The 19,332-nt window shown below is 34.3% G+C and overlaps 1 protein-coding gene across 1 annotated transcript in view; it reads right to left on the bottom strand.

Moving 5' to 3' along the window:
• Window positions 1-19,332, bottom strand: part of LOC148953366 (uncharacterized) — a 91,536-nt gene that overhangs the window by 41,574 nt on the left and 30,630 nt on the right. Inside the window, exon 2 of the mRNA XM_089087646.1 lies at window positions 8,495-8,780. Coding sequence (XP_088943772.1) covers window positions 8,495-8,780 — 286 coding nt within the window. The remainder of the gene's footprint in view (window positions 1-8,494; window positions 8,781-19,332) is intronic.

The raw sequence follows: 19,332 nt of genomic DNA, 5'->3' as shown, positions 1-19,332 counted from the left end.
TACTCTCTTTGCCTTTGTGTCGGGGCAGGTGTTTGCTTTTCCCAGTAACTGTCTTTGTCGGTTTGTATGTCTGAATCTATATATTTGTACGTGTTTTTGTGTCTCTCACTCTCTTCCCCTGTGTGTATGGGCCGGTGTTTACTTATCCCACTGCCTGTCTTCGTCAGTTTGTATGTCTGAATCTATGTATTTGTATGTGTTTTTATTTGTCTCACTCTATGTTCCTGTGTGTCATGGCGGGCGTTTTCTTCTCCCAGCTTCTGTCTTTATCGGTTCTTGTATCTCAATCTATGTGTTTTTAAGCATTTTTTTCTCTCAGACTCTTTATCTGTATGTCTGTGCTGGTGTTTGCTTGTCCCAGTGCTCGTCTTTTTATGTTTTTATGTCTGAATCTTTGTATTTGTATGTGTTTTTGTCTCTCTTACTCTCTTTGCCTGCTTGTCTTGGCAGGTGTTTGCTTCTCCCAGTGCATGTCTTTGTTGGTTTATATGTCTGGAACTATATATTTGTATGTGTATTTGTCTCTCTCAATATTTGTGCCTTTGTGTCTGGCCGGGTGTTTTCCTGTCACATTGCTTGTCCAGTTCGGTTTGTATTTCTGAATCTATGTATTTGTATGCGTTTTTGTCTCTGTTTCTTTCACTCTCTTTGCCTGTTTGTCTGGTCAGGTAATCGTGGTCCCCATGCCTGTTTTGTCGGTTTGCTTGTCTTAATTTATGTGTCTCTCTCTCTCTCTCTCTCTCTCTTTCTCTCTTTCTCTTTCTCTTTCTCTCTCTCTCTTTGCCTGTGTGTCTGAGCAGGTGTTAACCTGTCTTCAGGTTTTTATTTGGCGGTTTATGTGTCTGAATCTATATATTTTTATGTGTTTTATGTCTCTCTCACTGTCTTTAGAGTGAGAGAGATGTATGTGCTTTATGTCTCTCTCACTCTCTTTCACTCTCTGTGTGTCTGGGAGGGTGTTTGTTTGTCCCACTGCCTGTCTTTGACGGTTTGTATTTCTGAATCTATGTATTTATACGTGTTTTTCTCTCTCTTACTATCTAAGCATGTGTGTCTAGGCAGATGTTTGCATGCCCCAGTGTGTGTCTTTGTCGGTTTATATATGACTGAATCTATGTATTTGTTTATTTTTTGTCTCTCTCACTCTCTTTGCCTGTGTGTCTGGGTGTTTGTGTGCCTGTCGCAGTGCCTGTCAGAGTTGGTTTGTACGTCTGAATCTATGTTTTTGTATGTCTTTTTGTCTCTTTTACTCTCTTTGCCTGTGTGTCTTGGCGGGTGTTTGCGTGTCCCAGTGCTTGTCTTTGTCACTTTGCATGTCTGAATTATGTTTTTGTTATTTTTTGTCTCTCTCAATCTCTAACCCTTTTTCTCTAGGTGGTTGATTGCTTGTCTTAGTGACTTTATTTGTCGGTTTGTTTGTTTGAATCTATGTATTTGTATGCGTTTTTGTCTCTTACTCTCTTTTCCTGTGTGTCTGGATGGTTGTTTCCATGTCCCCAAGCCTGTCTTTGTCGGTTAGCATGTCTGAATTTATGTCTTTGTATTCCTTTGTTTCAGTCTCACTCTCTTTACCTTTGTGTCTGGATAGGTGTTTTATGTCCCAGTGCCTGTCTTTTTCATTTTTTTGTCTTAGTCTATGTATTTGTATGCGTTTTTGTCTCTATCACTCTCTAAGCCTGTGTGTCTGGGTGGGTTTTTGCATTTCCCAGTGCCTGTCTTTGCCAGTTTGTAATTTTGAATCTATGTGTTGTATGTGTGTTTGTCTTCTCACTCTCAAAGCCTGTGTGTAGGCAGATGTTTGCTTGTCCTACTGCCTGTCTTTGTCGGTTTGTATGTCTGAATTTATGTATTTGTATACGTTTTTGTCTCTCTTACTCTCCTTGCCTGTGTGTCAGGGCGGGTGTTTGTATTTCCTATTTCCTGTCATTGTCGGTTTGTATGTCTGAATCCATGTATATGTATGTGTTTCTAACTCTCTCACTCTCTAAAGCAGATGTGTCTGGGCGGATGTTACTATGTCCCAGTGCATGTCTTTTTCGGTTTTTATGTCTGAATCTATGTATTTATATTTATTTTTTGTCTTTCTCACACACTAAACCAGTGTGTTTGTGTGGGTATTTGCTTGTCTCAGTGCCTGTCTTTGTCGGCTTACATGTCTAAATCTATGTGCTTGTGTTTTTTTCCTCTCTCACTCTCTTTGCCTGTGTGTCTAGGTGGACGTTTGCATGTCCCAGTGGATGTCTTTGTCGGTTTACATGTTTTAATTTATGTATTTTTATGTGTCTTTGTCTGTCTTAATCTCTTTGCCTTTGTGTTTGAGCGGGGGATTTTGCTTGTCCCAGTGAATGTCTTTGTCGGTTTGTATGTCTGAATCTATGTATTTGTATGTGTTTTTGTCTCTCTCTGACTCTCTAAGCATGTGTGTCTGGGCAGGCGTTTGCATGTTCCAGTACATGTCTTTGTCGGTTCGTATGTCTGAATCTATGTATTTTTGTGTGTTTTTTCTCTCTCAATCTCTTTGCCTGTGTGCCTTGGCAGTTGTATGCCTGTCCCAGTGCCTGTTATTGTCGGATTGTATGTCTGAATTTTTGTATTTGTATGCGTTTTTTTCTCTCTTACTCTCTTTGCCTGTGTGTCTCGGCAGGTGTTTGCTTGTCCCAGTGCTTGTCTTTATCGGTTTTTAGGTCTTAATTTTTGTATTTATATGTATTTTTGGATCTCTCTCGCCCTCTCTTTGCCTTAGTGTCTGGGTTTGTGTTTGGCTATACCCATGCCTCTCTTTGTCGGTTTGCATGTCTGAATTTATGTGTTTGTAAATGTGTTTTGTCTTTCTGTCTCTAAGCCTGGTGGTCTGGGCGGGTTTTTGCTTGCCTTAATACCTGTCTTTGTCGTTTTGGATCTGTAAATCTATGTATTTGTATGCGTTTTTGTCTATGACTCTCTTTTCCTATGTGTCAAGGTGGGTGTATGAATATCCCCATGCCTGTCTTTGTCGGTTGGCATATCTGAATTTATGTGTCTGTATACGTTTTTGTATCTCTCTCTCTCTCTCTCTGTCTTTACCTGTGTGTCTGTGTAGGTGTTTTCATGTCCCAGTGCCTGTCTTTGTCAGTTAGTTTGTTTAAATCTATGTGTTTGTATTCGTATTTGTCTCTCTCACTCTCTAAGCCTGTGTGTCTGGGTGGGTGTTTGCATGTCCCAGTGCGTGTCTTTGTCAATTTGCATGTCTGAATATATGTTTTTGTATATGTTTTTGTCTCTCTCACTCTCTAAGCCTATGTATCTAGGCAGGTGTGTGCTTGTCCTATGCCTGTCTTTGTGGGTTTGTATATCTTAATCTATGTATTTGTTTACGTTTTTGTCTCTCTCACTCTCCCTGTCTTCGTTTCTGGGCGGGTTTTTGCATGTCCCAGTGCCGGTTTTTTTCGGTTTGTATGTCTGAAGCTATGTATTTGTATGTATTTTTGTCTCCCTCACTCTCTAAGGCTGTGTTTTTGGGCGGGTGTTGGTATATCCCACTGCCTGTCTTTGTCAGTTCGCATGGCTGAATCTATGTGTTTGTATATTTTTTTTATCTCTCACTCTCTAGGCCTGTGTGTCTGGGCGGGTGTTTGCTCCTCCCAATGGCTGTCTTTGTCAGTTTGCATGTCTGACTCTATGTATTTGTATGTGTTTTTGTCTCTTTCATTCTCTAAAGCATATATGTCAGGGCGGATGTTTGCATGTCCTAGTGCATTTATTTTTCGGTTTGAATGTCTGAATCTATGTATTTATATTTTTTTTCTCTTAGTCTCTTTGACTCTGCGTCTGGGTGGGTGTTTGCCTGTTTCCGTTTCATACTCTGTGTGACTGTAGGTGTTTTCGTCTCTCTCTCACTATGCCTGTGTGTCTGAGTGGGTGTTTACCTGTTTCCGTGTCTGACTCTGTGAGATTGTAAGTGTTTTTTCTCTTATGATTGATTAAAGTCAAGTTTACTAAGGCTTTACCTGAATAGTCTATGTAAATTAAGATCTATTGAAGTCAACTTTACTAAGACCTTCCCAATATTTTCAAAAAAATCAAGAAATTCTATACTAATATGATTTTAATCTTTTCGGTTGATTGTTTCATTCGACTTGGTTTAATATGCCACTGATCTTGAAAATTTGAAATTCTACCTATAATTAACGTCTTCAATTTGTTTATATTTAATTTCTAATTATATCTAATGTCTAATTAAATTATAATGTCTTATTATATTTAATATTTTTGTTTTTCTCTAAGAAAAATTCAAAGTAATTTTCAAAAATGGGCTTGGATGAATGGCTAAAACTGATTCTGAACCATGAAATGATATCATGAATATCAACATCAACAAACCAAACAATAAAATATTATTATTCTGCTGAATGTAAATAAAAAATTTTGCTCTGAATCAGCTTCCTTTTGGCCTAAATTTAAGAAAAATGTCTATTTTGGCAAATAAATTCACATGCAACAAGTCAAGCTGCAAAGGTTTAACTTTTCAGTTACTTAAAAACACAGTATAGTTGTTTTTAATGATAATAGCCTCACGTAGAAAAGTGCCACACAATTTATTTATTTTGTGTTTAACATTTGAGTTATTTTGAATTGCTACCGTATCATTCGAAATGCAAACTTAGATTTCCAATGACTTTTGGTAATACTCTTTAAACACTTTAAAAACATGAAAAATGTGATGTGACACTTTAAAAAGCATTGCTAAAGATCTCCTGTAACTTCTCAGAGTTCAAAATAAGCCAGTTAAGCCCTTTTGAATCAATTATACACTTTTTAACCAGTTAAAAATCTTGGGGACTTGTATCATTTCCTTCATAGTACCTTTGTATTATTGCTTAAAATCTATTCAACTAAATTAAGTTCACTAGAATGTTTTAAAAAGCTTATTTCAGTTTTCAGAAAATTGTGCCTTCATGTTTCAAACGGTATCTTAGAGCTAAAACCTATATTTACAGTAACATCTTAGGGTTCAAAATAAGCGAGTTAAGCACTTTTGAATCAGTGATACACTTCTGAACAAGTTAAAAGTGTTCGGGACTTGTATCATTTCCTTCATAGCACCCCCGTAACATTGATTAAAATCTATTCGACTTTATTAAGTTCATTAGAAAAGTATCCATGATTTAAAAAGTATCCTAGAGGTAAAACCTATATTTACAGTAACCTCTTAGAGTTCAAAATAAGCCAGTTAAGCACTTTTGAATCAGTTATACACTTCTGAAACAGTTAAAACAACTAAGAAATTCCATAATAATTTCTAATGTTTGATCGAGGTGCTGTAATTTATTCAACATACATATCAGACAAATTGTCTTTTAAGATAATTTTGAATATCTATAATTGTTTTCGATTAACTTAGTCCATAAATAAGTATGAGAAAATTAAGAATTATAGAAGTATAGAATTATTGAAGTATAGATTCTGACGTGTTGTACTTATTGTTTCCACGAGACGTTTCTATCTAGCTTTGGACAGAAAATTAATTATAGGTTATTCCCTCGCCAAAAATCATTTGTTACGCAAATTTCATACCTTTTGTCAAAGTTGAGATGTGTTCAGTATGTTATTAAGATATTAGACGATAAAGCTTGTAAAAATATTTGAAACACAATTAAATATTAATTAAATATATTTTCATTATAAATCATCAGTAGTTTTTTTTTTCCCGACATAGGATATCAATTTTGCCAACATGAACAGCCTATATTTATTTCCATACCATTAATTCTAACGTTTGATTAGGGTACTGTAAGTTTTTCAATATAGATATTAAACGAATTGTTTTTATTGCTGATTTTGAATATCTTTAATTTATTTCGTTTAACTTAATCCGTAAAAATTTATTAGGAAATTAAGAATTCCTTAGTTAAGAATAGTTTCCATATTGCGTTTATAACTGCCTTAGGAGAGAAAATTGCTTATAGACAATTGGAGTGCAAATAAAACGCGTGCACTGGTCTTGATGCCAAGAGTTATTTGAGCGATACCATTTCAATCTGTTTTGCTATAAATTTTGATAATGAGAAATAATCCAACCTTTTGAAAAGGAGTAAATCTGTAAAATAATTATTGTCAGAATATAATACTTCAGTAATAAAATTATAGAAAATACAAAAATAAATTATGAAAAGCAGGCCATCCAAAACGCATTATATTATTACCTAACCTAACTTAACCAGCTCTATTCAGCATTTTCCTCAACCCCTCTATTTTATTGGCTAAGTAGATATTAGAGGTACTGTTTTACATGGCGGTGTTGCATTACAATCCTGTATAAAGTAGGTCAAATTCTTTTAACCCTTTTGTCTCACCGGAAATTTAAATAATTATTCCCATTCTATGTCCATTTAGGAAAAATTTGATAAATTTCTGAAGAGATAATTTGATGTTCACCCAGCGTCACAGGCTGGTCTTAGATCTAGTTCCTTACATGAGTAGATTTATCGTCTTAGGCTATTTTTAGTCTTACATATTTGGAGTCCCGTTCACCTGTAAATATATGTTCATGGTGAGAGTATACGGTGGTAGTGGTGTTATGGTCGCCTTATACAATGTTCTCCATGGAGTATTGGGGTCAATACTTCTGATATGTCCTTTTGACAGCCTACATGCACATAGTTAAATATTTCCTTGAAAACTTAACCTTAATGCCTTGGTCTTTTTGGACAACGAAGGTAAAACATGCCTCTCTTTCCCCATAACAAATATTATATGTAAAAATTGGGTGAAGTGTATAACTTACAGCCTTTACTCCAAAGGTTTTGCGGGTGGTGCGGTTGCTATCCACAGATGTAAAGTTATTGGACTATACAACTATGATGAACAAGATGGCTATCTAAAAATTTTGAAGAAATTTCTTTGTAGAAAAACGATGTCTGGTAAGACTCTGCTTATCCACATTTCACTTTCGACGGATAAACATCGTACTAGAATTTTTCAATTTCCAATCAAATGAACCTCTTCCTAAGTTTCTACGACAACTCTTTCCATACTAAGAGCCATGGTCAAAAGAAAAGGAATCGATAAATAACAAATTCTACTCACTTCTTTCTTTACTTAGGCAGCACTATAGTGCTTGGTTGCCCCATGCCTCCAACTTGAGGGAGGGCAATGGGGCGATCCTCCCAAAGAAGAAGAAGTTGTTAGTGAACGTTTTAGTCAATTGACCATCCCCTTTCATCATTCCCTGAAATTAGATACTCAATACCCTAAGTCATTCCGTGTCATTCCTTTTGACAACCTGCAAGCATATAGTTGAACACTCCACTTAACTTTCCCTTAAATCTTCCCCTGAATGTCCTTGATCTTTTTGAAGAACGAAGGTCAAAAATGCCCCTCTTTCCCCATAACAAATATTATATGTAAACCTTAAGTAAAATGTATAAGTTACAGTCCTTAGACCAAGGGCTGTGTGGATGGTGGTGTTGCTATCCACAGATGTATAGTTATTGGACCATACAACTCTGCTGAACAAGATGGCTATCTATAAATTTTGAACAAATTTGTTTGCAGAAAAACGATGCGTGGTAGGACGCTGGTTGTCCACGCTTCACTTTCGACTGATAAAAATGCTACTAGAGCTCTCAATTTTCAATCGAATGAGCCTCTGCCAAAGTTTTTGCGGTAACTCTTTCCATTTTAGGTGCCTTGTAAAAAAAAAATCAGATGAATTATAAATTATACCCACTTCTTTCTTTACTTAGGCAGCACCATTGAGCTCCGATATCCCCATGCCTCCAGCATTATGGAGGGCAAGTGGGAATTCCCCTCAAGGAACAAGAAGTTGTTATTTAGCCTTTTAGTCAATTGACCATTCCCCTCATCATACCTGAAAGCTGCAACTTAATACCCAAAGTCATTCCTGAGATATGTCCTTTTGACAACATGCATGCACATAGTTAAACACTCCAATCAACATTCCCTGAAAACATAACCTGAATGCTCTTGGTCTTTTTGGACAACGAAGGTGAAAATGCCCGTCTTCCCCTATAACACATATTAAATGAAAACACTGGGTAAAGTGTATAACTTACAGCCCCTACCCCAAGGGCTGTGCGGTTGTGGGTTGCTATACACGGATGCATAGTTATTGGACCATACAAGTATACTGAACAAGATGGCTATCTATAAATTTTGAACGAATTCTTTTGAGAAAAACGATGCGTGGCAGGACGCTGATTGTCCACCATTCACTTTCGACTGATAAAAAAGCTACTAGTTTCTGTGACAATTTTTCACACACTAGGTGCCTTGGTAAAAAGAATAAGATTAGATAAATAATAAATTCTAACCGCTTCTTTCTTTACTTAGGCGGCACTATTGTGCTTCTATTGATTTCCCCATGCATCTAACATGAGGCAAGTGGGCAATTCCCCTCAAGGAACAAGAAGATGTTAATAAATACACTTAAAATTCACGCAAGAACTTTATTGGAAGGTCCTTTTAATAAAATATAGTTTAGCTAAACACTTACATTCTTAGCTTGTCAGCTTTCCTGCCTGATTCAAAATAGTCCCTATTTTGGTTCTTCGCGTTGGATAAGTCAAAAGGCAACACAGCGGGAAGTTTTTGATTTTTAAACCATCTATCTTGATTCCATATTTTTTTTTTATGTTTAGGCAAATTTTTTGGAGCTGGATTGGCCAAGTGAAAATGGTGATCCCTTTCCGGATAATAGTTTTTATAGTTATAGTTGTGTTGACTGTTGACTCTTCGTTGATTGAAAGGCCTTTGTCTCAAAGCTGGATATGAAGTGCATTCTGAAAGTGTCATAGTTTACATTAGAGGGTAAAGTGACAGCTGTGACACCTCTAGATTCAAAAGGCAACTTAGGGAAAGCCAATGGAAAAGGGAAATTGAAAAATACACATGCAAAACAAGCACTATTTTGTAACTTGGCAGTATTCTTCAATTCATACAATAGGCTTACAGGGTTTTTTCACAGCAAGATAGTGTTCGAAAACCTTAAATGCTTTAACAATAATGCACAGTTTAAAACGAATCAGATTTTTTTTTCATTGAATTGAAAAAAAATAACCATAAAACTTGAAACAAGTTTTGTCCTGAAAATTTTTTTTTTCAGGGAAGGGGGGGGGGCAATTTCTTGAGGATATCTTGCGAGTAACTAAATATAAGGAGTAATTGGAGGTATCAAAACAATCTGGTAATCAAGTATTCGGTAAAAAAAAAAAAATCAATTTGTTTGTTAATTTCCTTACAGCAAATGTTAACCGTTAACGGAGAGAATGGGAAATTGAGGAGAATAACACCTCAAAAGAAATCTAAAAAGAAAAACTTAACAAATATTCCTTTTTCAAATCTATGAAAAACAATGTCAACTGAAAATCTAAGAAACATGTTTTTAAAAAAATAAAAAGCTCCATTAAACCAACGACAAAGGGGAAATAAAGTAAAATAGTAATTTAATCTTTAAGAGAACAGAAATCAATGTCAATGAATAAATTTAACCCAAAACGAACAGTAATTACAAAGGATGGTTAACTCAAAATAAAACCAACAGATATTACCACAATCAGGAGAGGAAATAATTAAGAGCAAAGCCTTTTAAAGGCTAGGGTGTCATTTGCGCTCAATTGAAAATTAAATTAAAAAAAGAAGTTTTTTTTTTAGTTGAAAGTAAGGAGTGACATTAAAACTGAAAACGAACAGAAATTATTCCGTATATGAAAGGGACTGTCCCCTAATCAACGCCTCGCTCTTTACGCTATATTTTTTATGGTTTTAAAAAATAGAGTTTTGAGAAAGAGCGTAAAGAGCGAGGGGTTGAGGAGGGGACAGCCCCTTTCATATACGGAACAATTTCTGTTCGTTTTAAGTTTTAATGTCGCTCCTTAGTTTCAGCTAAAAAAATAGTCTTTTTAATTTAATTTCTAAACGTTTTTGAATTAATGCAGGTTTTGATTTTGGCTCACCGTACATGAATAATTAAAACGGAATATGCACATTAATTTAAATTTTTTTGGTAAAAAGGCTTTCTAGAAAGCCATTTTTCTGGTCGAACTGGTTGACTGGTTGAACTTCCTTGAAGTAATGATATTAGAGCTGTTTTGAAAATTTTAAAACTTTTTTTCAGTTTTAATGATTGAATTTTAATGTAAGTTTCTTTTATATTGTTTTTTATTTTCTTCGTTTGTTTTTCTGAGGCCGGCCCTTGGATATAGGATCGAAATATTCATTTAAAAGTTGCGTTCCATTGTCTTGTATAAAAAATTTCCCTGTTGTGCTACTTATTGTTTATGATGGAAAGGCAGCGTGGTCTTCGTCGCTATTTACGTCTGTATACTTCCTAATAGCCAATACTATATGTGAATATTCGCCAAAGTTCATAACTTGAAGCCCTTCACCCAGGGACTGTGAGGGAAAATGGCTGTTTCAAAAATCTGATTGAATGTCGTTGGGAAAAATATGACCGTGGGAGGGGGCCTAGTTGGCCTCCATTTTTTGGTGACTTAAAAAGGGCACTAGAACTTTTAATTTCCGTTCAAATGAGCCCTCTTGCGGTATTCAAGGACCACTGGATCAATATAATTACCCTTGGGGAAAAGAAAAAAAAACAAACAAATAAACACGTATTCGTGATCTTTCTTAAGGCAAAAAATACAAAACTTCACATTTTTGCAGGTAGGAGCTTGAAACTTCTACACTAGGGTTTTCTGATGCACTGAATTAGATGGTGTGATTTCCATTAAGACTATATGAATTTTAAGGGCTGTTTTCTCTTATTTTGAAAAAAAAAAACTTTCTCAGGCTCGCAACTTTTTATGGATAAGACTAAACCTTATATAATTGATGAACCTTATATAATTGATTAAATAAAAAAACAAGTTTTTTAAACTGAAAGTAAGGAGCGACACTAAAACTTCAAAACGAACAGAAATTATTCCGTATATGAAAGGGGCTGTCCCCTCCTCAACGCCTCGCTCTTTACGCTAAAGTTTTTTTTTGTTTTAAAGAATAAAGTTGTGAGACAGAGTCAAACTTTAGCGTAAAGAGCGAGGCGTTGAGGAGGGGACAGCCCGTTTTATATACGGAATAATTTCTGTTCGTTTTATGTTTTAATGTCGCTCCTTACTTTCAGTTTAAAACACTTGTTTTTTTTATTCAATCAATTATATAAGGTTCATCAATTAAGATAGGTTATATATATATATATATATATATATATATATATATATATATATATATATATATATATATATATATATATATATATATATATACATATATATATATATATATATATATATATACATATATATATATATATATATATATATATATATATATATATATATATATATATATATATATATATATATATATATATATATATATATATATATATATATATATATATATATATATATATATATATATATATATATATATATATATATATATATATATATATATATATATATATATATATATATATATATATATATATAAATAAATAAAAATATATATATATAATATATATATATATATATATATATATATATATATATATATATATATATATATATATATATATATATATATATATATATATATATATATATATATATATATATATATATATATATATATATATATATATATATATATATATATATATAAACAGTTAATATATAAATAATATATATAAACACAATTTTTTTTAACTGAAAGTGAGGAACGACGTTAAAACTTAAAACGAACAGAAATTATTCGTATATGAAGGGGACTGTCCCCTCCTCAACGCCTCGCTCTTTACGCTAAAGTTTTTCTATTGTTTAAAAAAAAAGTTGTGAGAAAGTCAAACTTTAGCGTAAAGAGTGAGGCGTTGAGGAGGGGACAGCCCCCTTCATATACGGAATAATTTCTGTTCGTTTTAAGTTTTAACGTCGTTTCTTACTTTCAGTTAAAAAAAAAACTTGTTTTTCTTATTTAATTTTTGAACGTTTTTGAATTAATGCAGGTTTTAATTTTGGCTCACCATACATGAGTAATTAAAACGAAATTTGTATATTAATTTAACTTTTTTTGGTTAAATGGCTCTCTCGAAACTTGTTTAATTTTATTTACGATCGTTTTTATGTTATCGTTTTAGTTACGAACGTAACTTGCGAATTAACTTACGTAACGAACTTCTATATTCATAAATTTTTAATACGTATATTAGGGGGTTCGCCCCCTAGTCAATACCTTGCTCTTTAAGCTAAAGTTCAATTTTTTTTTTGAATTCTGTAAAAATGAGCTCTTAATCACAATCAGTTGACCAGTTGAAATCAGTTGAAAAACTTGTGTTTTTTTTTATTTAATTTCTGATCTCTTTCTTTAATGATGCTGGGAAATCCAGCGCCCACCTTCATAGCAATGTCCTTTCCCCCATGAAAACTTCCTTCATGGAAAGATCATCCCATATAACCCCCGACCCCCCCCCCAACTACCAGAAAAAATCCCCCCTAAAAACGTCTGTATACTTCCCAATAACCAATATTATATGTTAACATTGGGTAAAGTTCATAACTTTCAACCTTCCCCCGGGGACTTCGGGGGATTAAGTCATCCTAAAAGACATTTTTATCATATTTTTGACCATTCTGAACAAAATGGCTATCTTAAAACTTTTGATCGGGTGACTCTGGGAAAAAAATGAGCAGGGGAGGGAGCCTAGTTGCCCTCCATTTTTTCGGTCACTTGAAAAGGGCACTAAAACTTTTAATTTCCATTCCAATGAGCTCTCCCACGATATTCTAGGACCACTGCGTCGATACGATCACCCCTGGAAAAAAAAACAACAAATAAACACGCATCCGTGATCTTTCTTCTGGCAAAAAATGCAAAATTCCACATTTTGTAATATGTGCTTGAAAATTCTACACTAAGGTTCTCTGATACGCTGAATATGATGGTGTGATTTTGATTAATGTTCTATAACTTTTAGGGGGTCTTTCCCCCTTTTTTGTATAAAATCAGCCAAATTTTCTCAGGCGCATAACTTTTGATGGGTAAAACTAAACTTGATGAAATATACATATTTGAAATCAACATTAAATTTTGATTCTTTTGATGCATCTATTGTTATCAAAATTCCGTTTTTTAGAGTTTCAGTTACTATTGAGCCGGGTCGCTCCTTATTTACAGTTCGTTACCACGAACTGTTTGATTTCAACAGAAAAATGCAATTCTTTTGATGTATCTATTTGTATCGAAATTCCTCTTTTAAGAGTTTCGGTTACTATTGGGCCGGGTCGCTCCTTACTTACAGTTCGTTATCATGAACTGTTTGATAATTTTTATTTTGAGTAATGTGTTGTTATTTGTCAGAACGTTCACAGAACAGAAGAAAAATTCACCATAAAAACCAAGATTATTAAAAAGAACTGCTGAGAGTAGTCTTACCGTTAAATATTTAATGATATTCAATGCTAGAAGTCTGAGCACTTTGAGTTTAATAAAGTTACGATAGAAAAATATCCAAAACTTAGTTTGGTTTAAGGGAATCACAAATGTTGCTCTGTCCTCCAAAAGATTAAAGAGACGTAAACCATTCTCCTGTATGAGGTAATATTTGTTTCTTTTAATTTTGACTTGATTACTCATTGCATTTGATAAGCTTCCCTTGACCCCTAAAAATACAAATTTAATATCTACTTTATCTCCTAGTCTATACCTCTTTCAAAGTTTAAGCTGGGTTTCTTAAGCCGGTAATGTGTACCCTTAACTGTATTTTCGATATTGTTAACGGTGGCCGGCGTTTACCCCCCGAAAAATACAACCCCCATCCGAAAAATAGCCCCCGCAGAAAGTCACTTCGGAGAATAACCCTCTCCAAAAAGTATACATTGAAAATACCCCCCCCAAAATACTCCCCCCCCCGCGAGGAGCATACCAGGAATGACGCCATAATGACTTCCACGGCACCCATAGGGGGTATACCTGAAGCTGATGATCCCTCAACCAGCTGGTATTATTGATTATTTACACCTGGTTATTACGTAACACTTTAGGGGAAGTTTGTCGACCTTTTTGCTATGTAATAGCTTATTGTTTACATACGCTAATCCCTAGCAACCAATCCCAAATGGGCCATAGCAGCCAACAAGTATTATTGGTATATTATTGGTATATTGAAAACAAGTATATTGATTATTGATCTATTCAGCGCACCTGGTTGCTATATAATGGTTAATTGTTTACTTATGTAAAGCCATAGCAACCACTTCCTTGCTATTGATTATTTGGTCCATTGCTCATACGTGGTAGTTATGTATTAGTTAATTAGTTACTTTTAAAATTTCAAGGCAACGTGTTATTGTTTTTTTCTTCGAGATTGCTTTTTTAGATATTTTACCCTCAGGAGCCCCTGAATGTAATTGAAGATGACGTAATGTAATTGAAGATGACGTAATGTAATTGAAGATGACGGGTTACTTCGAGTAGAAACAGTGAGTTCCGCTTCTACTACCAAATAATTAAAACCCAGCTAGGATAGCATTGCCATTTTTTTACCACCGGTACCTATTCCTGTCTAACATGGCGTCAATTGTATTATTTCTTTTTTGTTTTTGTTTGTTTGTGTTAGGTATGTTCATTTTCTTGTGTTTTGTTTTCTACTAATGGTAACCATACCCAGCCAGTGGTCCTGACATTTCGGGAGGGGTTACTTCGAGTTGAAACAGCGAGTTCCGCTTCTACTGGCAAAAAATATCAAAATCAGCAAGGCTATCATTGCCATTCTTTCTTCCCCTATTGCAGGCAAACATGACGTCAATGCTATTATTGTTTCAATTCGTTTTTGTTGGTTTGTATAACGGACGATTATTTTTTGTTATATTTTTTTTTCTGCTAATGGTAATCCTATCAAACCTGTGGTCCTGTATCGATTATTTTACATATTTCAAAAATTTGTTTCATATTTAATAGTTTCTAGGGCTTATGGACCGAGGTTTTGAGACTTGTAAAAGATTGTTTTCCATATTCTCTATATTTTTTTCATATTTTCATTATTTCCCAGGATAACGACCAATCCGTAGACATCAAGACAAGTACATAAAAATCAAGACCAATCCTTAGAAATCATTACCGAACAGTAGAAATCAAGGTCAATTCATAGAGATCAAGACTAATACAAATAAATCATGACGAATCCATAGAGATCCAGATAAATTCGTAAAAATTAAAACCAGTGCAAAATATCAAGACCAATTCTTAGTAATTAAGACCAATCCAAAGAAAACAAGAGACAAATATGTAGAAATCCTATCATTTCGGGAGGGGTTATCTCGACTTGAAACAGTAAGTTTCACTTTTAGTGCCAAATAATAAACAACAGCTAGGCTACCACCACCATTTTTTACCCCCAGTTCCTATTATAGTCAAACATGGCGTCAATATTGTTATTGTTTTTTAGTTTTTTTTTAGTTGTGTTAAGGACGTTTCTGCCAATGGTAAAGATACCATACCAGTGGTCCTGGCATTTCGGGAGGGGTTACTTCGAGTTTAAACAGCGAATCCCAATTTTCCTGCCAAATAATCAAAACCCTCGAGGCTAAAATTACCATCCCCCCTCACCCCCCTCCACCAGTACCTATTCCGACCAAACATGGTGTAAATGTTACTATTGTTTTTACAAATATGGCGTAAATATTATTATTTTTTTTTTTTTTTTTTTTTTTGTATTACTTACGTTTTATTTTTGTCATGTTTTCTGGCAATGGCAGTCATATCAAACCAGTGGTCCTGAAGCGATTATTTTCTATATTTTCATATTTTTTCATATAGTTAATATTTTTAGGTCTTTTGGATCGAGGGTTTCTGAGTTTTAAGAGATTGTTTTCCATATTCTCTATTTTGTTTTGCAAATTTTCAATAATTTCTCTTAAAATCAAGACTAATCCTGGAAATCAAGAGACCAATATGTAAAAATCCAGAACAATCCCTATAAATTATGACTGATCTGCTGAAAACCAGATAAATTCATAAAAATCAAGACCAACTCGTAAAAATCAAGGCCAAATTCTAAAAATCAAGACCAATATCAATAAATCAAGAGACCAATATGTTGAAATCCAGAACAATCCCTAGAAATCATGTCCAATCCACAAAAATCCAGACAAATTCTTAAGAATCAAAGCCAACCCGTAGAAATCAAGGAGAACCTCTAAAAATCAAGACTATTCCGAAAAAATGAAGAGATAGCATGTAGAAGCCCAGAACAACACCTAAAAATCATGACCAATCCATAAAAATCATGACGAATTCATAAAAATCAAGCCCAACCCGTCGAAACCCAAGGCCAACCTCGAAAAATCTAAAGAGAAATCTAAAGAAATCAAGACCAAACTATGAAATCATAGTTAATCTGTATAAATCCAGACGAATTGATAAAAATCAAGACCAACTCGTAGAAATAAAAGCCAACCTCTAATTATCAAGACCAATCTAAAGAAATACAGAGACAATATGTAGAAATAAATACCAGTCCGTAGAAATCCAGACCAAGTCGTAGTAATCAAGACCAATCCTCACAAATCAAGACCAATACATAGAAATCAAGACAAATCCGTAGAAATCCTGAACCAAGAACAGTGATAATGAAACGGGAATTGAATCGGTTTTATGTGTAAAAGTGTCAAACACCATAAAAATGAAAGAGGATATTAATCGATTTTATCTGTAAAAGTACCAAAAACAGTGAAACTGAAAAGTGATTTGAATAAGTTTGACCATTAAAAGCATGAAGAACCGAGTGAATGGAACGGGATTTAATTGATTTGACCACTAAAAGCATCAAGAATATAGTAGATAAAATAAGTATTTGAATCAACTTGATCAGTTAAAGTACCAAGAACAATGAAAACAAAATTGGGTTGAAACAGACTCATCATTAAAAGTAGCAAGAAGAATGAAAATGAAAGGGTGATTTGAATCGATTTGACCAGTGAAAGTACCAAGAACGATGAAAATAAAAGAGGGTTTTAAACAGTTTGACATGTAAAAGCATCAATTACAGAGACAATGAAATGAGACTTGGATTGATTTGGCCAATAAAAACACCACCAACAGAAACAATTAAATGAGTATCTGAATCAACTTGAACAGTAAAATTACCACATGCCAAAGCACTGGTACCTGCAACCAACCTAAAACTAACACCGGATACCTGCAGCCAGCTTGCCAACACCGGGTACCTGCAGACAACCTGCCGCACCCAGGGTACCTGCACCCAACCCACAGCTGCCTTGGGTACCTGTAGCCAACCTACCGAAGCTGGGGTACCTGCAGCCAACCTAATATTTGATATCAAGGCTATAATATGTTAACTGACTGATTGCTAGGTTCGTTTGGGCTCAGTAAGCATGCATTTTTAGGGATTGATCTGGATTTCTACTTATTAATCTCTTGATTTCTTCGGATTGGTCTGAATTATAGAAGTTGGTCTTGATTTTTGGGAATTTGTCTGGATTTCTGGTGATTTTTAATGATTTCTACATATTGGTCTCTTGATTTCTTCAGATTGGCCTTGATTTTTAGAGGTGGGCCTTGATTTCTACGGGTTGGTCTTGATATTTATGAATTTGTCTAGATTTCTATGGCTTGGTCATGATTTCTAGGAATTATTCTGGATTTCTATATATAGGTCTCTTGATTTCTTCGGACTGGTTTTGATTTCTGCGGATTTGTCTTAATTCCTTTTACTCGTCTTAATTTTTATGAATTCCACGTAATTTTTCGGATAGGTCATGATTTCTTTGGATTAGTCTTGATTTCTCTGAATTGACCTTAATTTCTACAGTTTTGTCATGATTTCTACAGCTCTAGAAAATATGAAAGATATGAAACAAATGTTAAAATATGGACAATAATTACTTTAGGACCACTGGTTGCAGATGATTAACATTGCCCGTACACACAACAAAAAAATAAACGTGCGTAATACAAACAAAAAAAAATAAATAAAAAACAATAATAACATTGGCGCCATATTTGACTGCAATAGGAACTGGGGGTTAGAAAATGGTGATGGTAGCCTAGCTGGTTTTGATTATTTGGCAGTAAAAGTGGAACTCGCTGTTTCAGCTTGAATTACCCCCCTTCCCCCCGAAATGCCAGGACCACTGGTTTGATATGGTTACCATTACAGGAAACGAAACAAAACCAAAAAATAAACGTGCGTAATACAAACAAACAAAAATAAATAAAAAATAGTAATAACATAGACACCATGTTTGATTACAAAAGGCACTGGGGGTGAAAAAATGCTGATGGTAGCCTAGCTGGTTTTTGATTATTTCGCAGTAGAAGTGGAACTCACTGTTTCAACTTGAACTAACCCCTACCGAAATGTCAGGACCACTGGTCTGATATAATTACCATTGCCAAAAAAATCTGGATTTCTTTGTATGGTCTTGATTTTTAAAGCTTTGCCTTGATTTTTACGGCTTGCTCTTTATTTTTATGAATTCGTCTGGATTTCTAGGGATTGGTCATGATTCCTAGGCATTGTTTTGGATTTCAACATACTGGTCTCTTCATTTTTTCGGATTGCTCTTGATTTTTAGAGATTGGCCTTGATTTCTAGGGATGGGTTTTGGGTTTTCTGAATTCGTCTGGATTTCTAGAGATTGTTCATGATTTGTTGGGATTGTTCTAAATTTCTACATATTGGTTTCTTGATTTTTCTGGTTGGGTTCTTAGATGTTGGCCTTGATTTCTACGGGTTGGTCTTGACTTTTAGAATTCGTCTGGATTTTTACGGGTTTCTAGGGATTGTTCTGGATTTCTAAACATTGGTCTTATTTTTTATGTACTAGTCTTGATTCTTGTGTATTCGTATGGATTTCTACGGATTGCTCATGATTTCTTTGAATTAGTCTTGATTTCTATGAATTGACCTTTTTTAGAGTTTGGTCATGATTTCTACGGATTGGTTTTGATTTTTATATACTTTATTTGATTTATTTTATTGGTTTTGATTTTTATATATCCAAGAAATTATGAAAATGTGAAAAAAATATAGGAAATATGGAAAACAATCTCTAAAAATCCCAAAACTTCGATCTATAAGCCCTGCAAAATTCTAAAAATACGAAAAATATGCTAAACTTCGGAAAATAGTTGCTTCAGGACCACTAGTTTGATATGATTATCATTAGCAGAAAACAAAATAAAACAAAAAATAAATAAACGTGCGTAATACAAATAAACAAAAACAAATAAAAACAATAATAGCATTGACGCTATGTTTGCCTACATTAGGCAGTGGGGATGAAAGAGTGGCGACAGTAGCCTAGTGGCTTTTGA

Source organism: Artemia sp. Qi Xiang Cuo, chromosome 4, assembly GCF_049724085.1.
Source record: "Artemia sp. Qi Xiang Cuo chromosome 4, ASM4972408v1, whole genome shotgun sequence".
Classification (NCBI taxonomy): Eukaryota; Metazoa; Arthropoda; class Branchiopoda; order Anostraca; family Artemiidae; genus Artemia; species Artemia sp. Qi Xiang Cuo.
Note: the sequence above shows the minus strand (reverse complement) of the source record. Positions and strands in the feature narration are given on the sequence as shown.